General features: G+C 33.9%; 3 protein-coding genes and 1 non-coding gene across 5 annotated transcripts; 3 read left to right on the forward strand and 1 right to left on the reverse strand.

The window, feature by feature from the left end:
• Positions 1-1,633: 1,633 nt before the first annotated feature.
• LOC108993531 (DDRGK domain-containing protein 1) lies at positions 1,634-7,106 on the forward strand. Of its 2 annotated transcripts, none has more exons than XM_018968484.2 (9): positions 1,634-1,836; positions 2,534-2,664; positions 2,813-2,912; positions 4,164-4,270; positions 4,971-5,072; positions 5,160-5,321; positions 5,400-5,456; positions 5,735-5,771; positions 6,596-7,106. In XM_018968484.2, exons 2-9 carry the CDS (start codon positions 2,548-2,550, stop codon positions 6,799-6,801), a joined length of 888 nt encoding a protein of 295 aa, XP_018824029.1. In that variant the 5' UTR covers positions 1,634-1,836; positions 2,534-2,547; the 3' UTR covers positions 6,802-7,106. The 2 variants fall into 2 exon arrangements, with proteins under 2 accessions (XP_018824029.1, XP_035549843.1); XM_035693950.1 differs by having other exon boundaries at positions 1,644-1,818; positions 2,531-2,664.
• Positions 7,107-7,629: 523 nt separating this feature from the next.
• Positions 7,630-17,544, reverse strand: LOC108993525 (GTPase-activating protein GYP7-like). The gene is given in 12 exon segments (XM_018968474.2): positions 7,630-7,938; positions 8,287-8,331; positions 8,334-8,370; positions 8,643-8,903; positions 9,753-9,850; positions 10,240-10,345; positions 10,960-11,048; positions 12,247-12,369; positions 13,410-13,690; positions 14,155-14,258; positions 16,065-16,160; positions 17,081-17,544. Coding segments are annotated over 12 exon segments (1,443 nt in total). The 5' UTR covers positions 17,171-17,544; the 3' UTR covers positions 7,630-7,825.
• A 4,597-nt stretch (positions 17,545-22,141) lies between these two features.
• Positions 22,142-23,395, forward strand: LOC108993539 (early nodulin-like protein 1). The gene is made up of 2 exons (XM_018968495.2): positions 22,142-22,436; positions 22,740-23,395. Exons 1-2 carry the CDS (start codon positions 22,211-22,213, stop codon positions 23,156-23,158), a joined length of 645 nt encoding a protein of 214 aa, XP_018824040.1. The 5' UTR covers positions 22,142-22,210; the 3' UTR covers positions 23,159-23,395.
• An 815-nt stretch (positions 23,396-24,210) lies between these two features.
• On the forward strand, positions 24,211-24,281 carry TRNAG-CCC. The gene has a single exon. It is a non-coding gene; the product is annotated as a tRNA-Gly (tRNA).
• The last annotated feature ends 626 nt before the right edge of the window (positions 24,282-24,907 follow it).

Below are 24,907 nucleotides of genomic sequence, written 5' to 3' on the forward strand. Positions count from 1 at the left end.
TGGACCGAACCGGTTACACCCCTGTATATAGATGTGATTAAGCTCTAGCCTCCGATTGGTTCAATATATTTTAGTAGTAAAGGGCAAGAAGATTTAGAAAAATGATTCAAAATGTTTGGGCATAAAGCTTATGTGGTTGAAGATCCATGGTAAATGAGGCTCTTGCTAATTCTAAGGGGTTGACCCAAGTGGTGAAGGTCTTGATTTTGGAGTATCACTACTTTCAACACCCAAGATTCAATATCCAAGGTTCAATACTTATGAGTGTAAACAATCTTTTGTGATCATACCTCCTAAGAGCACTCTCATTGGATTAGCCAAAGTTAAAGGACAGTTTTGATGAATATAAGAGAAATTTAACTTTTGACTGTTCCATTCACATAAATCTCCACATTGGAATAGCTCTTTTTTCATTATATATTATAATAAAATAATATAAGATGAATTTGATTTTGGTTATTCACATTAAATCTTTACATGAGATTATACATTTATTCATTATATGGTAATGAATAATTAATAATTTCAAAAATATTTAATTTTTTAATTATTAATTTATTTAATTTTATCATATTTTACTATTCTACTTATTATATGTTAATTAATAATCACGTTCTTGTTAAATTAATATATCACTAAGTCAAATTAATATATTAATTGTGATAAAATATGTGATAGAAAGAAAGTGAGAGAGAAATAATTAATAAAATATGTATTTGATGTATGTACAGTAACCTTCAAATTTGGAAAAATTTTTGAAAGTCACTGTAGCTTGACTAATCCAATGTGAGCATATTTTATTCTTTAATAGCTAAATACTCATTGGATTTAGCTTTTAGCTAAGCCAATGAGAATTTAGCTATTGAACCATAAAATATATTATATTGGAATAACTATATTTGGAATATAGCTACAATAACTTCTAAAGTTATTTCCAAATTTGAAAGACACTTCAAATTTATTTTATATTATTTGTTTCTCTCTCCCAAGGTGTCCACCAATGTTTTTTTAGTTTCTATTTTTAATTCATAATTTAATTAGAATATGATTATTAATTAATATATAATATTATGAATAGTAAAATATGATAAAATAAAATAATTTCATAATTAAAAAAATTAAAATATTTTGAAATTGATATATTAATTTGAGTTAGTGATATATTAATTTAATAAGAATATGATTATTAATTAATATATAATAGGTATAATAGTAAAATATGATAAAATTAATAATTAAAAAAATTAAATATTTTTAAAATTATGAATTATTCATTACTATATAATAAATAAATGTATAATCTAATATAGAGATTTTATGTGAATAATTAAAATCAAATTCATCTTATATTATTTTATTATTATATAATAAAAAAATAACTATTTCAACGTAGAAATTTATTTGAATGGAATAGTTAAAAATCAAATTTATCTTACATTCATAAAAAATATCATTTAACTTTAACTAATCTAATAAAAATATTCTAATAAAAAGCTAACAATTTAACCAGTTTCATATAAACTTAAGTTTTTAAGATTTGTATTATTTTTATTTTAAAATAATTATTATATATATATATATATATAATTTATTTGTATAACGTCAATCTCGAAACAGTATACCTACCAAAATGTAACAATATCGAAATATAAGTAGTTCAGGAGACGAATCTCTCCTACAAAGAGGAACGCATGAACTAAACAAACAACGTCGTTTCTACCCTGTTTTTCTCCTTCATAAGAATGGCTTCCTGCAACACGTTGTGCCTCTGAAATCGTCTAAAAAGCGTCCAGACCCGTCTTCACACTTTCCCTTTCCTTCTTGAAGAATTTCAAGGTACGCCAGCCAAGGTGCTCTTCTTTTAAATTTTAATGGGAATTCAGTGTTAAAATTTGGAACCCTACTTATCTGTTTGGTTCCCGAGAAAGCTCCGGTAAAGAAAATGAAATAACAAAAAATAAAAATAAAAAAAATCAATTGATGTATATGTTCCTTGTTGTCTTTATTCTCTGATTATTGGAAGGTACGCTCAAGCAGGCTGAAATGGTTGGAGTGATTGCGTTACCTTCAATTGAGCGAAGGCCCAAATTTTTTGAGACTTTGGAACTCTAATTTTGTTTCTTTTTCGTGCGTTTTTCTCAGAAAGCAAGCTGAACGCGAATTCTATCTAGCTCGAAACCATTTGCAAGTTCAATTTAGTCCATTCTGTAGCTTTAAAATCAGTCATCCAAACTTCTGTTGAAACCATTGAAATTGTGTTCCTTTTCTCCGTCCATTGCGTCATCGCTTCCTTTGCAGAGTTGTTCATTCATGAAATGATTTATTCCAGTATTGGATCATGAAGTATGATATTTCTTATATAATAGGCTGTTGGGGACTACGAAATTAGTGTTGTTTGATGATGCTTATCTGATGGAATGTTGACTGTTTTCTCAGTTTGGGACATGGCATTTCTCTTTACTGGATAAAAGACCTTGTTAGATTTTTATGTGTTCGTCTATCCATAGGTTCACCATAATTTTCTTAATGGCAGCTCGAGATTAAAAGATGGAAGAACTTTTTGTTGCCATTCTCTCTATGCTTCTTCTTGCTGCATTAATTCCTCTCTACCTATGGAAACAACGTCGGGATTCTCCATCACGGGTTGAAACCGAAGAACATGAGGTCTGCATCCTCTTCTTCCTGTTGCCTTAAGCTTCTTCTAGTGTGTGAGGTTCAATTTCTAAAAGGGACTAGTTATCTACAAAACTCTGATGTTCTCCTCTTCCACTCTTGGTTTTTATTTGATCTTTTAACCTACTATGAAGTTTAGGTTCCACGGAGGGAAACAGTTGTGCGTGCTACTGGTCGAATGCGTCGAAGACTGGCTGCTGGAGCCAGCACATCATCTGCACCAGCAGCAAGTGTTGAAGGTTTGTGAAGTGCTGTTTTTAGGCTTTTTATTCTTATCTTTATTTCTGCAATTGTTAAAAAGTTTATGCTTTTGGTTTTGTCTCTTTTTTTTGTTATCAGTAAAACAAGGATTTTATTGATATAAATAGACATAGCCCAAGTCCACTGGACATATACCAGAGCTTTGGTTTTGGCTCTGTTATGCAAAGTTTTCAATTGTTTACTCTTGTGTAATTGGATAAATGGGTCAGATTGAATTTTGAGTTTAGTAAATGCTCTACAGTAAAATGGGCAGTCAGGATATAGCATGTTTTGGTGATGGGCTGTAGGGAGGGATTGTGGGCATTACAGGGAAGGATAAAAAAAAGAAGTAAATGCAAATTCGTGAAGGCAAAGGTTGCAGAATTTGGGGATTTGGGAATGACAGTTTAGATGATTGAATAAATCTACTTATCATCTCCACGCACCACACACCACATTTCTTTTAATTTTTTTTCCTTTTTCTCATAACAAGTATGTGGTGTATGGATGATAAGTAGAACAACTCCATTAGTTTAACAAAAATAATAAAATAAAATAAAAATTAAATTATGTAAAGTGTGTGGTGTGGGGTTATGAGTAGCATCCCTCTTAGATGATTTTATATAGTCCACTGCAGCGAATGATTGGTCGTAAGATGTCTCTAACATGGGTTATAGGTTCATGTGGAGGCTAGAAACTTGAGGTGAAGGTAGTGCACATCGATAAGAAGTAATTGGGAAGATATATGGGCCTATCATGTAATAGAGATTGTGGCCGTAGATAGATTGAATTTTTCAAATCAACAAACTGTATGATAACTTAATAAAGTGTGGATCTGGAATGATTGCATTGGGTTGAGTTTCTGTGATCGTATACATCCTGTGTACTTGGGCTTATGCCTATTTCTTTGAATAAAATTATTACTTATAAAAAAAAAAATCTGTGATATGTACGACCTGAGAACATTTTAGGATGGTGTGGTCTCTTGGAAATAGTTTGCTAGTGTGCTGGTTAAAGCATCAACTTTCTCTGTTTATTAAGTTTACAGAGTTGTATGTTAATCAGTTTTCTGTCTGTTTTGTCATATCTTTACATATATGCATCTATAAGCTGTAAAAAGCATACATATATTGGACCTTTATGATCCTAGTTGTGCTTCTAGGACCTGGTTTTGCTTTCTTTGACTACCTTTTGTAAGTTGGAAGACTGGTGTTGCATCAAGTGAAGTAAGTATTCATATGTAAATACAGAAACTGTCGACGAAAGTGATGATGAAGCTGTTGCGGGTGAGAATTATGAGGCTAAAGCATCAAAGAAAAAAGAAAAGAAGCGGCAAGAGCGGGAAGCACAACGTCAGGTATGGTTAATCATCTTTGTTTTTTAAATAATGTGGTTATGGAACCCTAAGGGTTGGCTCAAGTGGTAAGGGCCTTGGTCTTGGTGGTATGCTCCCTCCAAATCTAAGGCTTGAATTCTCTTGCTGCAAACAATTTCTAGGGGCTATCGGACTGGGGGAATTTTCCCTTGAATTATCCAAGGTGCTCTGGTGTGAAACTCCTTGCCGAGAGCTTGTGCAACCCTAGGATTAGTCAGGACTTTGTTCTTGGACGCCTAGTGCCAATAAAAAAAAAAATGTGGTTATGGACTGATAAAAAAAAACTAATGTAGTTACAGGTAAGGCACTGCTGCTAGTCATGACCACTTAATGTCAGATCAAATGAAAATCCAACGTTGGCATTACATTTAGAACAAGAATATCTATCGGTTGCCCTGATTTAGGTCTAATGGAAAATGGAAAAAGGGGACATGTTATGGTTACTAAATAATTCTCAATTTACCTAACCAGTGAGAATCAGAAATGAAGGAAACTCTGGAAAAACATAGAATGCCTGTCTTGTAGAATTTTAATATCTTCAAGATCTATTTGAAGATTTTTGGTCCTTGGTTTATGAGAACTTTTGTGTTAAAAAAAAGTAACTTTTGTGTTTCAAATTTTGTTCTTGGATCTTTAGTATTTTGTTGTTCCTTGTTCCTTGTTCCATATGGTTGTTTTGAAGGTTGATCATGCTGCAAGAGATTCAAGGCAAACAAAACAAGACAGGTATGCAGAAATGCGGAGGAGGAAGGATGAGGAGCATGAAGCAAAGGAGCGTATGCTGGTTGGTGATCATTTCCTTTTTGTTGGATTTTAGTCTGTGCACACATATGGGATTCCTTTGTTGAAGAATTTTTCCATGGTTCATTAGGAAGAAGAAGCAGAGGCTCGTAGGGCCAGGGAGGAGGAAGCTGCTGCATTAGAGTTTGAGAAGTGGAAAGGAGACTTTTCGGTTGATGCCGAAGGAACTACAGAGAACGAAGTGCAAGATGGAAATCAGGGCTTACTTTCCAATTTTGTGGAATACATAAAAGTGATTTTCAGTCCTGTGCCTAACAAACTTTTTTAATAATAGATTTTGCTTTCCAACTCGTTTAATGTGATCTTGCAGAACAACAAATGTGTCCCCTTAGAAGATCTTGCTTCAGAATTCAAGCTACGCACTCAGGTATTCCCTGTTCACCCTTTAACTTCCGTTCAACTTTTATTCTTCCAAATGCTATAATAAATAAGGTTTATATTTTATTGTATGGATGAATTTAGATTGGTTCAGTGTTTTGACAATTAATACCCATTTTTTATTCTTTTAGAATGTATATGGTATTTATTATCTGTCTGTGAACACAAGAGATAGGAATTATGAATTGTGTTTTGTATTGTCATATTGCTTTGTTTTATGTTTAATATAGGTCCTAATTTTTGCTTTATAACTATGGTTGGGTGCAGGAATGTATCAATCGTATCAACTCCCTGGAAAGCATGGGTGTGTATATTTCCATTTCCTTTTAGTTTTGTTGCCTATCTTGTTTCAAACAGTCAAATGGAGCGTTGTTGCAACGTTTCATAATCGAAGATATTTAAACTATTCTCTCATTTCAACATCTAAAAGAGTATGTCATGAAAAAAACATATATCTAGACCCGTTTCAGAAATCTTCCGAGCCATCATTAAATTTTCTTTACTTCTAGCGATGCTGACTTGTACAATCATACTTTTTAACCGGTGCAATATTCAATATTCTCTTGTGTTTTACTTGTTCTCATTTGTTTGCTCCTTATATTATTTATTTGTCGCTGACATAGTTGTAGTAATTTTCCTGTTCATGATATTGTGTTTCCATCCAGTATGTGTTATTGTCTTTACTGCTCTAAAGCATCTTCTCCTTGATTTTTTTGGAATGTGATGTTCAGATACGGCTTCTAGTTCCACAATCCAGCTTTAATTTCACAAAAGATAGCTCTTTTTGACACTCTTTCTGTATATATGCTATGTGAACATGTTGTTCCCATGAATGGATTGTTTGTGCACTTAGTTTTCCCTTTCTTTTTTTTTGCTCTGTGTTTTCTCCATCTAGTCAAATATATCACAACCCATTATCCTTAGATGATAAGAGCTTACCCATAAAAAAAAAAAAAAACAAAAAAAAACAAAACAAAACAAAGAATGCCAACTATCTCCTGCTAGTTATTTAAAAAGTTAAAAGCCACTTCTTATCAGCACGTTTCTTTTGATATTGATTGATTTTTACCTAGGAAGTGCAGTTCTCTTGTTGAGGAATATAATGTTGATTTTTTTTTTTGGTTTTAGGGCGACTCTCTGGTGTCATGGATGATAGGGGAAAATACATTTACATCTCCCAAGAGGAAATGAAAGCTGTCGCTGACTATATTAAGCGTCAGGGGAGGGTTAGCATCTCACATCTTGCTAGTAAGTCCAACCAGTTCATTGATTTGGAGCCAAAAGCCCAGTTTGTTGAGGAAATCTGCAGTGTCGAGGAGATTACTGCCTCTTGACTCTACTGAATCTATGTCGTTGGAATACACTAGTAAGACACTGAATGCATAATGAAAAAGTAAGAGTTTTTATTCCATTCTGTACATGAGTTCCACATCATAAGCAACCCACCTTCCGTTTTTTTTCCCCTCCCTGTGCAAAGAAATGCAACATATGTTCAAAATGGGAAATTAGCATGATAGTGTTTGTGGACTTTGATTCCTTCAAGAGAACGTGGCTCCCGAACTCTTAAAAGTCAAGCCGTGTGGTGATGTTTCCTTCACACATCATAACTGAATATGATGCTTAATGGCATTTCACACAATTTTCTTTTTCTGTTTACCCGTTTCTATATGGTTGTAATATAACTTGGATTTGAATTTCCTACCCGAACTCTAAGGCATAGAGTGGGAGAAGGATAGATAGATAAAGTATTATAACATCTATTGAGCACTAAATGTTGTCTGAAAAAAACTCGTTCGGATAACTATAAATGATGTGAAGTTCAAGTAGAACTCTCTGGCTTCATTTCTAAGAGTTAAAATTCTTGTAAATTGTTACATTTCTTTTTTCTAACTTTGCGTCCTGACCTTTGGATTTATTGGACCAATCAAATGTTAGCCGTCTGATTGAAGCGGCTTGTTGTAAATAGTCTATGAGAATGCAATTCTTTTGTCAAAATCTCGACTTGACATATGATAAGAGATCCACTTGGCAGTGAATTGGTTCAATCCGGCCACGACTGGATATATCATGAATTCCTCTAACAGAAATGCCCAAATAAATTCCAACTATCATTTAGAAGGATATATCCTACACCATAACGTACCCAAAAAAAGGGAAAAAAAAGAAGAAAGAACAGAAGGGAGGAATCAATTTGGTTTCATTGATATCGTGTATAAGCTTTCTTTTGTATGTTTGCAACTTGTTACAATCAATAGGTGCTTACAAAGTAATTAAAATTCGTATAAGAACTTTCAAAACATTGTTTTGGATTTACAAATCAATAGGTACACTCTTACTTTCTGTGGAAGATTTGCCGCTTCAGCAATCGTGCATATCTGTGAAGGAAACATCACCAGGATGAAAGAAACATCCTATTACTTCTTCATTGGCCAAAAACTCACTCGCTTTCTCTATAGCTATGTCTTCTTGGCCTGTAGTATCAATGAATGAACAGTGAGGTCAAGGGATAACAACCAGACAGTTTAAAGTTACTTGTTCATGCAAAGAGGATTTTACTATCCACAGATTCATTTAACTTTACAGTTTGCAGAAAAGTGAAACCAAGTAGAAACATGTAATGCAATATCATACAACTGGTTGATCCGGCAAATACAGCAAAGTGATTTCACTCCATCATAATATTAGTAGTGAATAATGTTCAATAAAGTCATCAGCAGATAAAAAAAAAAAAGTGCATGTTTCCTATTTCTTCCTACTTCAGCAAGAATTTTTAATGCAACCTCAAGATTTACAATAAAATTCCATGAAAAGAATGTTACCTTTCTTAAATATTTCTTGTGGAGTTTCATTGCCCCAGTGCAAGCTCTTTTAGCATCTAGATTTCCAGTAATGTCATTCAATATCTAGAACAAGAGAAGACAAAAATGACTTAGAAAGTGCCGGCATGTGTCTACTAGACCTTGATAATTAGATGAATATAAGAGAAGGAAAAAAAAATTGTAACTACTTCCAAGACTAAAGGTCATTAGGTAAATTTTACCACCAGGATTAACAAAATGGCATCTTAAATATATTTAAACTTGTGTTCTCCACTTATTGGTAGAATTCCCATATAAAATAACCAGCATATTGTCGACATTTGAAACATTGCAATTTATCAACTCATCAAGCAAACCTTGACAACATCGTCGAGGCCCCGAGCTTCTTGTAGTAGCTTTGAGCTCTTATCTTTTAGGACACTAGCAACAAGGAAAACAGAGATGGGGAGGGGGGCTTCTGAATTCTTCGATCCATTTTTCATATTTTCCCTTTCATACTTCCCACAGTGACGTATTGACTTTGGTTTTCCTTTAGATCCCTCGGCTTTTTCACTAGCTGACTCAGATTCTTCATACAAAGAGAACAAGCCAGGATCGTATTCCAGAGCCCACATCATCTGTTAAAAATTCAAACAACCAGACAATAACTATTAAAAAAGTACCAGATATATCTAATATGTAAGTACAGCAAGAGCTATAATAGACAAATGCATGGACAAAGATAAAGGAAAATGAACAAAATTGCAGAAAGAAAATTTGAAATAAGAAAAGGACACAAAAGCATCCTCTTATGCATTCTTGAGGCCAGTGGGAATATGTGATATGGAACACCCTGAGGTGACGGATTTCCTTTGATCAATTCCTTCTGCATCATCTGGCTTCCAAACTATAAGGAATTACAGATCAGACAAACAATGGACTTGGCTCTTCTTAAAGCCATATAAAATAGTAATTGTCATCCTGGGATTTGGAATACAAGACTTTTTTTTTGAGGGTGGGGGGGATGGTGTGTGTGCTTGCCCATAGGAGGGCCTAGGATATAAAATATTAGAAACAAAAATGAACCAAAAAAGAACAATCATGTTCTACCATCACATTATTGGACTTGTTCAAGTGAACTTGATGGATAAAACTTGAACCAGAAATATCAGAATAGGACTGAACAATTTACATAAGTTCCACAAAATGGTGTGTCTCTGCATGAGTCACAGCTTAAAACTTAAATTTGAGGATGTAAAGCTTGATATTGAAGCAAAGAGCATTTGGATGCTCGGGATTGACAAGCAAATTGATGCTGCAGATAAATCACATCATAATAAATCCTCTATCAGGCATCTGGATGCAATGTCTTGGCATTCATAATCAAGGAACGGTCAAATTAGATGAAAGATAAGTCTTTGATGAAATGTGCATGTGATATTTCTCTTAACAAAAAAGGAAAAAGATACAGTGGAAGTTGAATCTACCTCCCAAAGGTACAGAGAGTCGCAAAAAGAGAATTCTCTCCGGAACAAAACCATGAGCATCCGGAAAGCAAATAGATAATCACCTCCACCTAGTGTTTCTGTGCACCCAGATCAAAAGAAAGGTTTTGCTGTTATTTTCTTTTCTTGAGAACTAAATCAAGGTATGTGAAAATCAAATGAAGACCATTGAGGGGAAATGGTTTCAACTATTGACTATAATCAGATATAGTAACTATGTGAATAGTGATTTTGAGGCTGATGTTTGGCAGCAAATACCAGCTCAATGGTCTAGAATTCTTCAACCAAGCTTTTACTATCAATATTTACTGATTGATCACATGGGTGAGTTACAGAAAAATTAACTGTTATATGCTCGGTAACATTGACGGGGCAAAGCTTTGCAAACTGAAATATGACAGATTATGGGCTAGATATTTCTTTTAGATAAGTATTATAAGCTAAAAGATACACAGTATTAAGCAAATACCTAAATGCTGATGAAGTTTTGGATCTATAACTTGAGTAATTGCAGCCAAATTACTAAGTTGTGCCTCCACCCCAACAGAGCTATCAGTGCATCTGAAATTTCCCCGCTATAGATTTTCAAATATGAACACATATCGTAAGAAACTGGAATTAAATTTTTTAAAGCATAAAGATTAGTACAAAGAAAGCAGATCTGAAAGAAGAATATTTAACAGATCATTTAGAATGGAACATGTATGGTCACTTGTGAACTGAACACAAAATATATTCATGTAATATCCACAGGTAAAATTAGAGTGATCTTCTCCCATATAGGCATTGGCAAGCCTCTATTAAATATGTGCAGTGTTAAGTTCCTGGGATAACTATGACTAAGCAAATAATGGAGCAAAGGCAAACATTAAGTCAATATTATAATTTTTTACAATATAAAAATTTATTATTAGGAAACGCAAAAGGCATAGCCCAATTACATAGGTCGTATGCGTGTATCGCAAAAATTAGGAGATCAAATAATATTATAGAAACTAGTAACTAAAGAAGTACACTAATCAAAATGAAATATCATTGCCTATGAAATATTATAATCAAATGAAATATCATTATAATGAAAAATTATTAGGAGATCAAATAATACTATAGAAACTATTAACTAAAGAAGTACACTAATCAAAATGAAATATCATTGCCTATGAAATATTATAGGGGATAAAAAAAGTACCAATCTGCGCATCAAGCGTTCAAAGCACCAAAACGCATCTGCTTCATCTTCAAGAAGAATTATCATGGGGGAGCAAAGATCACTCATTCCTGTTCATCATTGTCATAAAGTATAGATGAAGCGACACTTTGTTGCAAACAGTAGATGCAACAGTGTAACAACACTAAAATAGATTATTATTCTTTTCTTAATAATTAGTGAAATCACCAAAACTCGTTGTTTCTTGAACCTTAGAAACACTAGTATAAAGGAATATATACACACAATGAACAATGGATACTGGGCAAGTATTAGGAGCCATAGTGTAACACTCCTGAATTAGGTTCATTACACAGGTTTAGAAACAATGACAAAAAGATTTATGGAAAATCTGAGGGAAAATTATTGTTTGGACATCTTTCTACCTGCTGATATTGAAAGAGGGAACTAAGGAGCTTCCTGGACCCAGCTACTGATACTTTCATGTCATGGAATGCCATGAGAGCATGGAGAAACAATAATTAAGACCCACAGTCCAATGGGCCACAATTAGCAGATCATCAGCACAAATAATCGATATTTCAACTATTTTTGCCCCTTTGTTTTCTCATTGGAATGTTATAAACAAACAAATAACCTATATGAGAACATTGCAAAAAATATGGTCAAAAAGTTAGCTTAGGTTTGAATCTCTGGGCACCGTACAAGAAACCTTGGACCAAATCCTACCCACACTATGAGATGAGAACTTTAAGGGATGGGAAAGGGCTGTGTATCCAATATGCCCATCTGCTCACCAGTTCTTTGATAAGATAATATTTTATTAATAACTAAAGAGGGTGACACCCCTGGACACAGGAAGTATACAAGAGATCCATCTAACTAGCAAAGGGGAAAAGGGCCCATTTGCCCACCAATGAACCCACAAAGAGGGAAAAAATCAGAGTCAATTAGGCTAGATTTTGTTTTTGTTTTTTTGATATGTAAGAACAATTAAGCTAGATATCTGTACACTTTACGCTAAAGAAAGGCCAGAGAAATGTCTCCATCCTTCATGTTGAATGCTTAACTCATAATTAAGTATTCATATATGATCTTTTTCTCTCTTTCTGGAGCAAGCTCATATTTGCTTAACACATGATCTACATGCTATAATCCTTTATTTTAAGGTTAAACAGCTGAGCGGGAAATCTGATGAAAGTGGGACCATGTAGATATAGTGGATAGAGCAGGTTTCCAACATACTAACGATAATTACATTATAGCAAGCCATTAACAGGACATTAAACGCCCATTTGAATGACTCACCTTGACAGTAGCCGACATCTGTATCTATCCAGGCATAAACAGCGAGGATATCCCAAAGTTTTGACAAGTTTTCTTGCTTCTCATAAAACACCAATGTCCGGTCTGTCCGAATCACATCGAGACCTGAAACAGATATTCAACCAACAAGAAAAGGAAATTTACTAAATAAGCCTCTTCTTACAACAATGTTATATAACTAAATAAATGCAAGTTTCAAATACACATTTGGCAATTGCTTCACACCAGCAGATAAATGAATGCTCCAACCTCAAGCAAGCAAGAATTGATGCAGTCAAGCAGAACAGACTGACTCGGACTAGGTGATTTATGTGCTATCTTGAACAGCATTTTAATTTCACTCCCAAGTTATGGAACCAACCATACAAGAAAACCAAGATCAAATGCTCCATGATATAACCAAATTTGCATATCCTTACAAAATTGCTGAAACATACTAATTAGTAGATAACCACCACTCCCATCAGAATCATGACGCATGTCACTTTTGAAAGAAAAAAAATGAATTTTAAGGAATGTTAACTGTATTGACAGTTCAAACTTTTTGTATGCACTCACAATAGTGCTATTGTATTATTTGTGTACATTAGTATTTATGATGACAAACTTCAAAACATGGATAACAAGAGAGACTAGATTTTCTGAAACTTTAACTTTTCAGCATGCAACATATATCTTCAGACAAGCAAAATCAGCAACTGCAACACTCATCACAGGAAAAAGTAAGCAAGGCAAAGTGATCATAGCAGAAGTAATAGAATCAACTCAAAAAGATTTGGGAGAAAACTACAATTTTGACAATCTGGCAGGCAAGAGAGAGAGAGAGAGTTGAACACTACAAGATTCCAGGCTACTGGAATTTATGTTGAAACAACTTTGTATAGATGGTATTTCTCTGAGATTGTGGCAAGGGATTTGCAGATGACAATCTCAAGCCTACAATGCATTCATCTAATGCTTGCCCATCTTCAATTGCAACGTGCAACAAAGAAGTGTGATATAATAAGTACTTTATACGCTAAACATCATGAAAATACTAGGGAAACCAGAGCTTTACATGAAAGTAGAAGTTGCCCTATTACTCATAAAAACATTGCCATAACAGAGGAAAAAAATGCGCTTTCTAGATAAGAGATACCACCAACCTATTTGATGTAGAGTAAGCATCCACTGGATCACTTTCTTATCCTTCAGTGGTTCCAAACTATCGGCTGCATTTTCCCTTGAAATATCTGTGGTTTTAACACCAGCACCATTCCCTTGAGTAGGTAAAGCCAGTCCTTTGTCTGGGTTTGTTTCTAAAAGTACCAAAGGATCTTGAATGGGCTGACCATCTTCAGTGATTACAGGAGCTGTGATAAATCTACCACTTCCAACAAAAGGAAAAATTTGGCGGCACTCTTCTTTCCACCTAACATATTGCATCCTGAAGGAGCCGACAAGATTTATACTTTTTTTTTTCTAAATATCAGCAGATAGTGCAGCAAAATTTGAACTCTGAAGGATAGTGGATCCAAAAATAACACATAATAATAAGAAGATGACTGCTATCGTGTTTTAATTAATGTCGTTATTTTTCTGTTGGCACAATAAGACTAATAATAATCACACTGTACTTTTTTACTTTAATCCGATTTTTTTGGGGAGAATATAGGTTATCTTAAGCATAAATTGGTGGTAATCTGTTCCCATATATGGGAAAAAATAACATATTGGCCATTTAGCTCATTAAAAGATGAGGATAATTAACTTGAGCAAAAGCAGTCATTTGAACTCTTGAAGTAACAACAAGAACCTAAATCTGTGCTACCCATGGATTCCCGATGTGTTACCCATTATAAACCTGACTAGTGAATTTTTGTACTTCATGAGAGAGGAAAAACGTACTACCTTCGATGTTGCCGTCTCTGCTCTCGTTCATCAAATGTACTCTTAGGATCGTAACAACCAAGTAAAAACTCCCATACTTCTCCTCTAATGGATGGATGGATTCCCTAATTTGGCAAATAAATAAAATAATATTTGCTAAGTATCATCCCTCCAGGTTGAATTCAGCATTCATAACATCTATCTCAAGTGGGATTAATTCATATATGACATATAATTAATATATCTTAAATAATATTGACATCACATGTGTATGGATCAGATGTTGGAATTTCTAGTGACAGTGGAATCAGAGAATAAATGTAGCCTAAAAACTATCTTTGAGATAATTAAGTTGAAAGATAGGAGAAATGCCAACAATTTATCAGGTTATCTGAAACTTTTATGAAACATGGAAATTTATTCCTTTCCTTGTTATTGTCAACTTATGCTCATATCTTCGTAAGACGTCTATCCTTATGAATTACGTATGCACTTTGTTCCAATGAATGACTAGTAGTACAGCACAGCCGAATGCAAAACTTTATATTTATGACTTAACGAAGATTCCAATTAAAGTCTTTAAGAAGGATCAGGAGGTCAAAAAGGAAGCATAATTATCACAATGTGCACATCAAGTAATATATTAATTTAACTTCATGGTCTCGCTAGTTATATGGCACATTGATAGCTAGGCGTTTTTTCATGTATACTTCCTGTGTACCTGGGCCTTGCCTAGTTCTATGAATACAATATCTTTGATTACTTATCAAAAAAAGTTATATGGCACATTGAACTCGTCTGCCAGATTATTGGATTCTTTATTTTTATTTTTTTTATTAATAAACAAGAATTTTATTGATGATATTGATGCTGGATTCTTTATAGTCATGAGCGTGCAGTATTATTATCAAATATTCTAGGAGGAGCAACATAATTATTTTTTTACAAATAGTGCAATCTCATTCAAAAGCACATAGGAGTGCAATCCTAGTTCACAGGAAGCAACATTAGTTTTGAGGTGTTCATATTATTTTTCGGAAAGATCTTTGAATCAAATGCAATGTCCTCCATGAAGGGACTGCATTATGAGGAAGTGGCTACTTTGTAAGGGTCCGTAAGTTGTGTTGACAAAGTCAGTGAGTTAATTATCCAAGTCAACACTCAAATTCAATTTATAAGAACAAAGATTTGCAGGGCTTTCTCTAACTAAAGATACCAATATATCAAGAAACAAGAAGAGAGATTGAGATCAGATCTTGTTATCAACTCATACACCTTTGGCTAAACAACTCTTTTCCAAGAAAAGAAGTATATGGCAGATCAAGGCACCTTCAAGAGTGACTTTCTCTGTATGGACCGTAGCTCTGGGAACATCCTAGTGAATGATAGTGATGTATTGATGTTTTCTGTGTAAGAAAAGTGAGGAAACGATCAACCATTTGTTGCTCCGTTGTGCAGTGGCTAGGGCTTTATCTCGATATTCAACCTCTTCGAGATGTATGGGCAATGCCCCAACAGGTGCTGAGCTAACAGCGGTGTAGGGATGAATATCGGGATGTAACTTGTGCGAAGTAGTATGGAGGATGGCTCATTTGTGCTTAATGTGGAGCATTTGGAACAAATACAACAGACGTAAGTTTGAAGATTGCAAGAGAACATTGCTAGAGTTAAAAATACTCCATATTCAAATCCTTGAACGAGTGGACAACCGCCCAAAACAATACCTACTTTTCCTCCTTTGTAGAATTTCTAAATCTTTGTTGCCCTTCCCTTTCTAGCTAAAATTTAGATATTTTTACTTATAAAAAAATGTGTGTGTGTGCCAAGAGCGATGCCCATGCTAGGACACAAAGTGCAAACTGATTTTCATACCATCAAATTGAACTTAATCGTGCATTTTGGCAGGTTGTGAACCATGAAGAGGCACTTACCCCACGATGGATTCGACTTAGAGTCTTGCCTATATCCAGATACCCTTCTGGAGAAAATGCAGCATGCCATTTCCTTACACTTAGTGTTTTACCTGCCTGCACAAGCAGATTAAAAGTGGTTCAGCAATACAAATCGCATGCAACACAAAGGATGCATAATGAGTTGGGAATCTTATTCAACATGTATTCTCACTACTCAGGATGAGTTCATAAATATAGCTTTTTGTTACATACAGCGCATATTCATGGTATCAGGAAACATCACTAAATTTTTGGCAAGGAAGCAAAGAAATAGGAGAGATATATCATCAGATCTCCAATGCAGAGCATGAAGTACCAAGAATGGTAGACTTGTAACTGCATGTGACCACTTCTTTTATATTTATTTTCTAATGTTCGACTGTTCAGTTCTTACAAAGACGAAGACCCTGTCATTTACACCAGCGACGAGCAAAAGAGAGAAAACTATAAAATATTCTCTAAATTGGAAGCAAGTAAGTTGTCCACATAACAGCACCGATTTTTTACAAATAATAACGATACAGTATTTGCCCTCACAAGAGAATTTCTAATAAATTTGGATTCGCATATAATCTAATCTTTTTAATAAAAGCTTAATGAGACCAAGGTCGCCATCTGAACAATCCTTAACTACATTATCATAAAGATCTTCACCAGAGAGGAATTCACAATCTTCTTTCTTTTTCACTAATCTTCAATATAAACGAACAAATCTCTACCATGTATCTTCCCCTTATTTACTTCATGCCACGTCTATGAATCATCAACAGGATAACTCGTTCAAATTACAACATAATGCACCCACTGTAAATTATGATCCGAATCAACGCTTAATCATAGTCTTCATGGAAAAACCAATACCATTTGCTTCGAAATGCATCATAAAATGTCTCGATTATTCAAAGAAAATATATCCAAATCAAGATAACGGGTATCCAAAAAATTCAAAAGAGTATCTAAAAACAAAAAATATAAATCATAAAGAACCAATGGACCTTGATCTTGAAGCGTGTTTTGGGAACATCGGTGCACTCGGGGCGGACCTGGTAGAAAGAATCAGCAGGAGCTCCAGGGTCCCTCCACATTTCCAGAAAACCAAAAAGACAGAAACTCAAAGCACTTTCTCTGCTTTCGAAACCAAGAAATGCAAACACCACCAACACTTAAAATCAAGAAAACCCAGAAACGTTATTGCCGGACTCCTGAGTGGATGGTTCAAAGGGGAAGAGATCAGGAGCTGAAAATTAAAACAAAAAAGAACAAGAAACGCAAAATGTCCCTTTTCTGCTTTATAGTGTTGTAGTTTTTCCTTTAAATTTGGAATTGTGGGAGTCAGTTTGGTGGTGGTTTCGGACATGGACATGGTCATGGTGTATATTACTCTGTCAAAGGAGGGTTCGTGAGGTGTTTCGGCTTTCCCCACCTCACAGACATCATGACTGACCGTTGACTGCGCTAATTATCAATCCTTCTCTCTCCCTAAAATGAAAAGATCACTTTTTTTTATTTATCTATCCTATTATTTATTTTAGTAATAAATTCATCCAATGATTTGAAATTACTGAATATAAGTTTCACATTTTCGTGGGTTATAAAATTTTTTATTTTACTTAAATTTGGCTGGATGGAACGAGTGGGTTGTAGGAGTGCGAAATGCACGCGGGACCGATGATCATTGGACTTGATTTTTAGCCGGCAATTTTGTTTATTAATTAGGAACAACAAAATGAAAGGAATCCCAAAGGATTTGGAAACAGATGGCTGCCTATATATGACTGTGTGCGCTTTTTTGGTTCAATCTCAGAGGTTGCCGGCCTGTGTGTCAGTTGTGTTTTTGACGGTTACAAGTGGGCCTAGAAATGAAAGTCAGATTGCCTAGAATGAGAGCGACGTGTCAGGATCATCGGGAGTGAAATACCTTAACCAGAGATTTTATAAAACAAAACATTAGTATAATTAACGTACATTTATATCATAAAATTGTAAAATTATTTATATTATAGAATAGATATAATATATTATATAAAATTATGAATTTATTTTTATATAGAATATTTTTTTATAATTGTAACATGAGTACATCATAAAAGAAAATTTTTATTCATAAGTCTCACATCACATTTTTTGTTTTTTTTTTTTTAAATTTTTTTTCTCTTACTAAATATGTGGTATATGGATGATTAGTAAAAAATTTAATTATTTTAAAAAGAATAAAACAAAAAAAAATAAAAAATAAAAAAATTATGATGTGTGGTGTATGAGACTTATAAATAGCAAAACTTATCATAAAAATACACATAGATATATTAAGCTAATTCAACTATTTGTCTTGACTCTTTCAAGATGCCCCTACAGCTTCATCACGCATACGTGCCACTTGCAGCTTGCAGGGTTCAAAATGCCCAACGCCTAGCTACCAATTGTAAATGTGCAATGTGAGCTTAATAACGATTCTAAAATGCGGAATTAAATACTTAAAAAGAATCGAAAATTGAAATGCCCAAGAAATCGTACTCCAGGTCGTTAATGCTTACTCACACTCTCTCATTGTTTCTCTCTCGTTTTGGCATTTTCAAAACTCTACTCACTCTATTTAGATAGTGTAAAATTGAAGAGGATTGAGTAATTGAGTTTGAGGACCAAACCAAAGTATTTATGGCCAAGCTTCCATCAAGCTTTCAGTGACTACATGTTAAGTGTTCCACAGCTTCGATTGATCATGGGGAACATTCCAACTACTCTATGAATGTGCTGGAGACTTGAAGGGAAGTTGTGGACCACTTTAAGAGCTTACGAGGAAAAATGGGAGCTTGAGACCCATTCGTGGACTTATTCCCATGAACAGATATTCGTGAGAAACGGCCCTAGAGAGCTAACATTCTCCCACTTGGTCCACACTTCTAATCTAATGTATCATCTTAAACTCATTGATAATCTGTATTAAGTAATAAATACACGAATCATGATGATAAATTCTCTAATGACGAGTATTATCTTCCATATATTACTATGTATTTATTTCTTAAATATTATAATTTATATATAGCAACAATTTCTTAATGAATAAACCCTATGTTTATTCTTGATCCTACATAGATGAATTTTTTCAAAATTAAATTAAGGTGCATATAAATATGAGAAAAACATCACAATAATTAAGAATTTCATTAAAATAACATTGTCCATACAATGAAAAACCACATAATAGAACTAAGTTTCATATTCACTATATGATCATTGAATTTCAATGGTGGCATGCCCTTAGTCAAAGGATTAGCAATTATCAACTCAGTGTTGACATGCTCAATGACCACTTTCTTTTCTTTAACACGTTCCCTTATGGCTAAATACTTAATGTCAATGTATTTACTTCGACTCCCACCTTTATTGTTCTTAGCCATAAAAACAACGGTTGAATTGTCACAATACAATCTCAATGGCCTAGAGATAGAATCCATATTCATAAGCCTATAAATGAAACTCTTAAATCATACACCATGGAAAATAGCTTCAAAACAGGAGACAAACTCGATTTCCATAATGGAAGTGACAGTCAAGGTTTGCTTGACACTCCTCCATGATACAGCTCCATCGACCATCATAAAAATGTATCTGATGTTGATTTACATGAATCAAGATAGCCAGCAAACTCAGAATATGAGTAGCTAATTACTTCCAGATTGTCTGTCCGTCTATACATAAGCATGTAGTCTTTGGTTCCTTGAAAGTATTTCATTACTTTTTTTGCAACTCTCCAGTGGTCTAAACCTAGATCACTCTAATATTATCCCAACATTCCATAGTAAATGCAATATTAGGTCTTGTGCAGACCTGAACATACATTATGCTTTTGACAGCAGAAACATATGAAATGTTCTTCATTTATTCCCTTTCAAAGTCGTTCTTCGGGTATTGATTGAAATTGAACCTATTACCCTTCACAATGGAAGCTACACTTGGTGAACAATCATTCATCATTTCCAAGTGCTTGTTCATCCTTTGTGTATCTACCATAATATTCTCCACCTCTATCTGATCTCACGATCTTAATTTGCTTGCCGCATTGTTTCTCTACTTCAGTCTTAAAGATCTTAAAGGCATCTAATGCTTCATTCTTGTTATGAATCATGTAGAGATACATATATTGTAAGTAATTATCTATAAAAGAGATGAAATATCTCTAACCATGTGAGTCCATGTCTGGACTACATATATTAGTATGTGTGATTTCTAATATGTTTGAACTCTTATTGTCACATTTTTTTGATTTGTTAGTCTGATTTCTCTTTATGGAGTCCACACAAGTCTCAAAATCAATAAAATCTAGAGTATTAAGTACTCATTCATTTATTAATCTTTTAATTCTTTCTATGGAAATATGACCTAATCTCTGGTGCTATAATTTAGAGGAATCCTCATTAATAACAAATCTTTTAGCGCTAGTGTGAATATGCATTGAACCATAAGTGACATTGTTTTGTAAATTAATGTAGTAAAGACCATCAGACAAAGAATCCAAGAATGATTATCATTCTCAGAAGGTTTCAGCAAAACACCATCAACAAAACATATTTTGTTTTTGGCAATAAGAGCCATAGACATGGATCTGTTCCATGTGAGAAAGTTATCACCAATGAGGAGTTGGGAGACGAGCATCGCACCGGGATGATCTCCACTCTGAAGATAATATAGATTCAAATAATCCACAGAAGAATGAATAGCGGAAGGGTTAAGATTTCATTTGATACCATGATAAGAGAGAAACCAAGATCAGGGAAATCGAGAGAGGGGTTTGGAGAAAATTCTAGAATATCTTCATTGATTTGAATATGTATTTACACGAAGTGTTTATATAATAGGGTAAAAACTAACTAAAGCACATGCTAGCTTACAGAGCACGTGAGCATAGATAATTTAAATAAAAACTTTTACAATATATGATAATAGAGGCAGCCATCTTCATCTCTCAGCTTATACTATATATCCTTCCTCCTTTTTACCTTGCTATGAATAATAACTAAAGTCACCATCTTAAAGATCATTTATAGACGTGTACGACAAAAGATTAACCCACATGCATGAAGCGTACGTACGTACCATAAGGATCTAGGTCAACAGTATTCCCAATCCAACTGAAAATGTTGTCAGATCGTCATATTCCCAATTAATATCGCATATATGCTTCTCACTTCTGTCTTCCTTAAATTTGTCTCTCATTATTCACCCTTCTTAGTTTGCCATACGTGGATGGATAAAGGGTTAAACGCACGAAAAGGGCAGCTCATGAGCCATAAGGTCCTACATTTATGTGGAAAGGCAATACAGATATATAGACATGCCACTATGGCCGGCAAGGTGCATATATTCCACAGACCTTGCTTTTAGTACTTTTATATAAATTAATTCAGTGCATGATATATATATACATGATATATATATATATATATATATTTCAATTAAGAAATTGGTTGGAACGTTAAAATGTGATCGGATGACATATAATCCATTACATGCCTTGGAGAGAGAAGAAAATGTGTACGTCGTACTGCATATTGGATCATGTGGCATAAATTTGATTAACCCAAGCGTCTGTTGTAGAGAAGAAGCTGATCATGATAGAAATTATATATATTTTTAGCAAAATCATAAGCTGTATATATATAGCTGTTAATAAATTAATTGGGTACTCATGTCCTCTTCGATCTTTACAAATAAATAAATAAATAGGCTGTAGCTCTTGAGCGAATTCCATGAAAGTGGTGCGAAGACAGCCTGGGCTTTGCGTGGATGTTCTTCAGATATATGCAGTATTAAGCTTAACCAAGAGCACAAGACATGAATATTCCTGATAATGTTTACGCAAAGTATAAATCCTTAGATTAAAAAGTGCCCCAGAACCATCTATCTATCACCGTGCATGAACTGCACATATGCTTTGCACCAGAAGTTAAGATATCTAAAGAATAAGAAAAAGTTGCAAAAGCTTCTCTGCCACAAGTTGTAAAGTTCGACGCAACTTGGCCTACAAAAACCTCGATCCCCAAACCATTCCTGTCACCCCTTTAGCTCCACCTAAGTTTGAGATTTCAGTTTTTTGGCAAAAACAAGGCCATTTTGAGATTTGAATGCTTTTCTCTTTGGCAATGGCTGACAACATTTTCCCCTCAAATAACAAAAAGAGAGCATTGCATGTTGCGGGCCTCGTTTGTCTCATGCTGTTGATGCAGATGGGAGATGCGACTCAGTTCAAAGTTGGAGGCTCCAAGGGCTGGACTGTTCCAACTGATCCTAATGAAGTCCACTATAATCAATGGGCAGAGAAAAACCGGTTTCAAATTGGAGACTCCCTACGTAAGTTGTTGTTCAATTCTAAGCTTCCTTCATTTTGAGAGTATTAAGCTCAATCCACAAGTAAAGTTAGATCAGCTTGAATCTTTGTTTAACTTCCTTCCGGCCGGGAACTTTTTTGCTAGCTGTGGAATCGATTATTCAGCATAATGAATAATCTTTATTCTTTAAAAGCTGCATAAATCGGTATAAGAACTGCATGCATGCATATCAAGATTAATTGCGGATAAAGAACAAATTTAGCATTTTATCAATTCTTTTAAATAACTTGCATTAAATTTAACAACTGTATTAATACACTTGCAGTGTTCGTGTATCCACCTGACCAAGACTCGGTGCTTCACGTAAAACAGGAAGACTACATCAATTGCAACATTGAAGCTCCCATCGAAAAATTCTCCGATGGCAATACTGTCGTCAAGCTAAGCCAATCTGGGCCTTTCCACTTCGTAAGCGGCAACAAGGATCACTGTCTCAAAAATGAAAAACTGGTGGTGATTGTGCTGGCAGAAAGAAGCAACCAAACAAGGACAGGTTCTCCAGCTCCAGCACCTGCCGGGGAAGAGTCTCCGTCGCCACCCGCCGGGACAGTGGAAATAAACCCCGCTCCAGCTCCTGTCAGTGAACCTCCTCCTCCAAGTGGAGCTTCTTCAATCTCAATTAGCTCTATCAGTTCCCTTGGAGCATTCACTGCTTCATCTCTTCTTCTATTATTCTCTGCATGAATATGTTTGCATAATTGAGTTGATTTTTTTTTTCCTTTTTTTTTTTTTTTTTTATCACCATTGATTTTCGTACAGACCTTGAGCTCAGTGATTTCAACTGTGTTTTCAAAGGTTGAATGGCTTGTTGTATAGTTGAGAAATAAGCTGACAGTGACATGCTAGTTGGTGTGTTTGATAAAAGAACATTTGTACGTACATAAGGAAATAAATGGATTTGTACACTGTGTGAATGCTCAATTTGGAGTTTTGCATTTGTACGTACATACATTTGATCAAGCTGCTGTGGGCTGTGTGCTCTTACTCTTCAGTTAATTGACGGGATCCCCATGTTATCATCTCTGTTTTTAACCATTTGAAAAACAGAATGGGGAGTGAAGCCTCATAGACACAGTCAGATTCAAAGATGTTATGCAGTGAAACTTCATTATTTCGATCTGAATCATGATATCAAACACAGCAAAGGAATATAATAAGAGATAAAAAGAGACCACAAATTTATTTCCACAATGATAATTCTCAATGGTGGAGACCGCAAAACTCGAGCCAATTAGGCAGCAATGGAACAACTTCACTTCCAGAAAACCAGGCTAATAACAGCACAAAAACTACAATCTGTAAATTAAAGAGGAAATCAAATTCAAACAAGAAGTACTAACAGGTTGAAAGAAATCTTATAAAAGTAAACTCACAAACTAACGTAATTTAATAAGATACATTAAATTGTAAAATTATTTTTATAATAAATTAAATCTAGCATATAATATAAAATCATGTCAATTTATTTTTGTAAAATCTTTTTATAGTTAAATCATTTCTCTTAACTAAATCTCATGCTCCAAGGAAATCAGCAATAATTTAACAAGGAAGTTACTCAAGATTGGTGCTTGGAATACTCGAAAGTACAAAGGCTTTTTTAATATTTGTTAAAAGTTCGAGAACTTACCACCATCGATCGGTTTTGATGCTGAAAAAGCGAACAATTATAGGAGCGATCTCTGGCTTTGTAAAAAATACCCTTAAAATCTAAAATCTTAGAGCGAAATCCTCAACAAGCGCATCTAGTGTAGTGGTATCATAGTACCCTCCCACGGTACTGACCGGGGTTCGATTCCCCGGATGCGCATTATTTTGTTTTCGTTCCTAATTTAAGTTATATTTTTTTTTTCTTAGTTAGGTTAGGTTTAAACAGTAAGTTAAGTTTAGTTGAGTTAAAAATTAAAAATTAAATAAAATATTATTTTATAATTTTAAAAAATTTGAATTATTTTTTATATTTTATATAAAAATTTTTAAAAATTATAATAATTATATAAAATTAATTGAGATTAACTCGTTTGATTACGCAGTTCGAGATATTTTATTAAAAATTAAATAAAATATTTTTATAATAAAAATTTTTAATATTATTTTTATTTTTAAATTTAAAAAAATTAAATTAGTTAATATATTTTATTTAAAAAATTAAAATAATTAAAATAATTAAAATAATTAAAATAAAATAAAATAAATAATTCAATTTTATATAATCAAATCAGCATTAACTAAAATCTCAAATCTAAATAATTATTTTGTTTTCGTACCTAATTTAAGTTAATGCTGACCTGTACTGAACAGTCTAAGGTTGTGTTTGAATATTGAAGTGAGTTGAGTTAAGTTAAATTGAGATGATAAAATATTGTTAAAATATTATTTTTTAATATTATTATTATTTTAGGATTTGAAAAAGTTAAATTATTTATTATATTTTAT

The sequence above is a fragment of the Juglans regia genome, chromosome 9 (assembly GCF_001411555.2).
Source record: "Juglans regia cultivar Chandler chromosome 9, Walnut 2.0, whole genome shotgun sequence".
NCBI lineage: Eukaryota > Viridiplantae > Streptophyta > Magnoliopsida > Fagales > Juglandaceae > Juglans > Juglans regia.

Coding starts and splice junctions, on each gene's coding strand:
- LOC108993531 (XM_018968484.2), top strand. CDS start 2,548: ATGGAAGAACTTTTTGTTGCCATTCTCTCTATGCTTCTTCTTGCTGCA. Junction 5,322..5,399: donor ATTTTGTGGAATACATAAAA/GTGATTTTCAGT, acceptor GTGATCTTGCAG/AACAACAAATGTGTCCCCTT. Junction 5,772..6,595: donor CAACTCCCTGGAAAGCATGG/GTGTGTATATTT, acceptor TTTTGGTTTTAG/GGCGACTCTCTGGTGTCATG.
- LOC108993539 (XM_018968495.2), top strand. CDS start 22,211: ATGCTTTTCTCTTTGGCAATGGCTGACAACATTTTCCCCTCAAATAAC. Junction 22,437..22,739: donor TCAAATTGGAGACTCCCTAC/GTAAGTTGTTGT, acceptor ATACACTTGCAG/TGTTCGTGTATCCACCTGAC.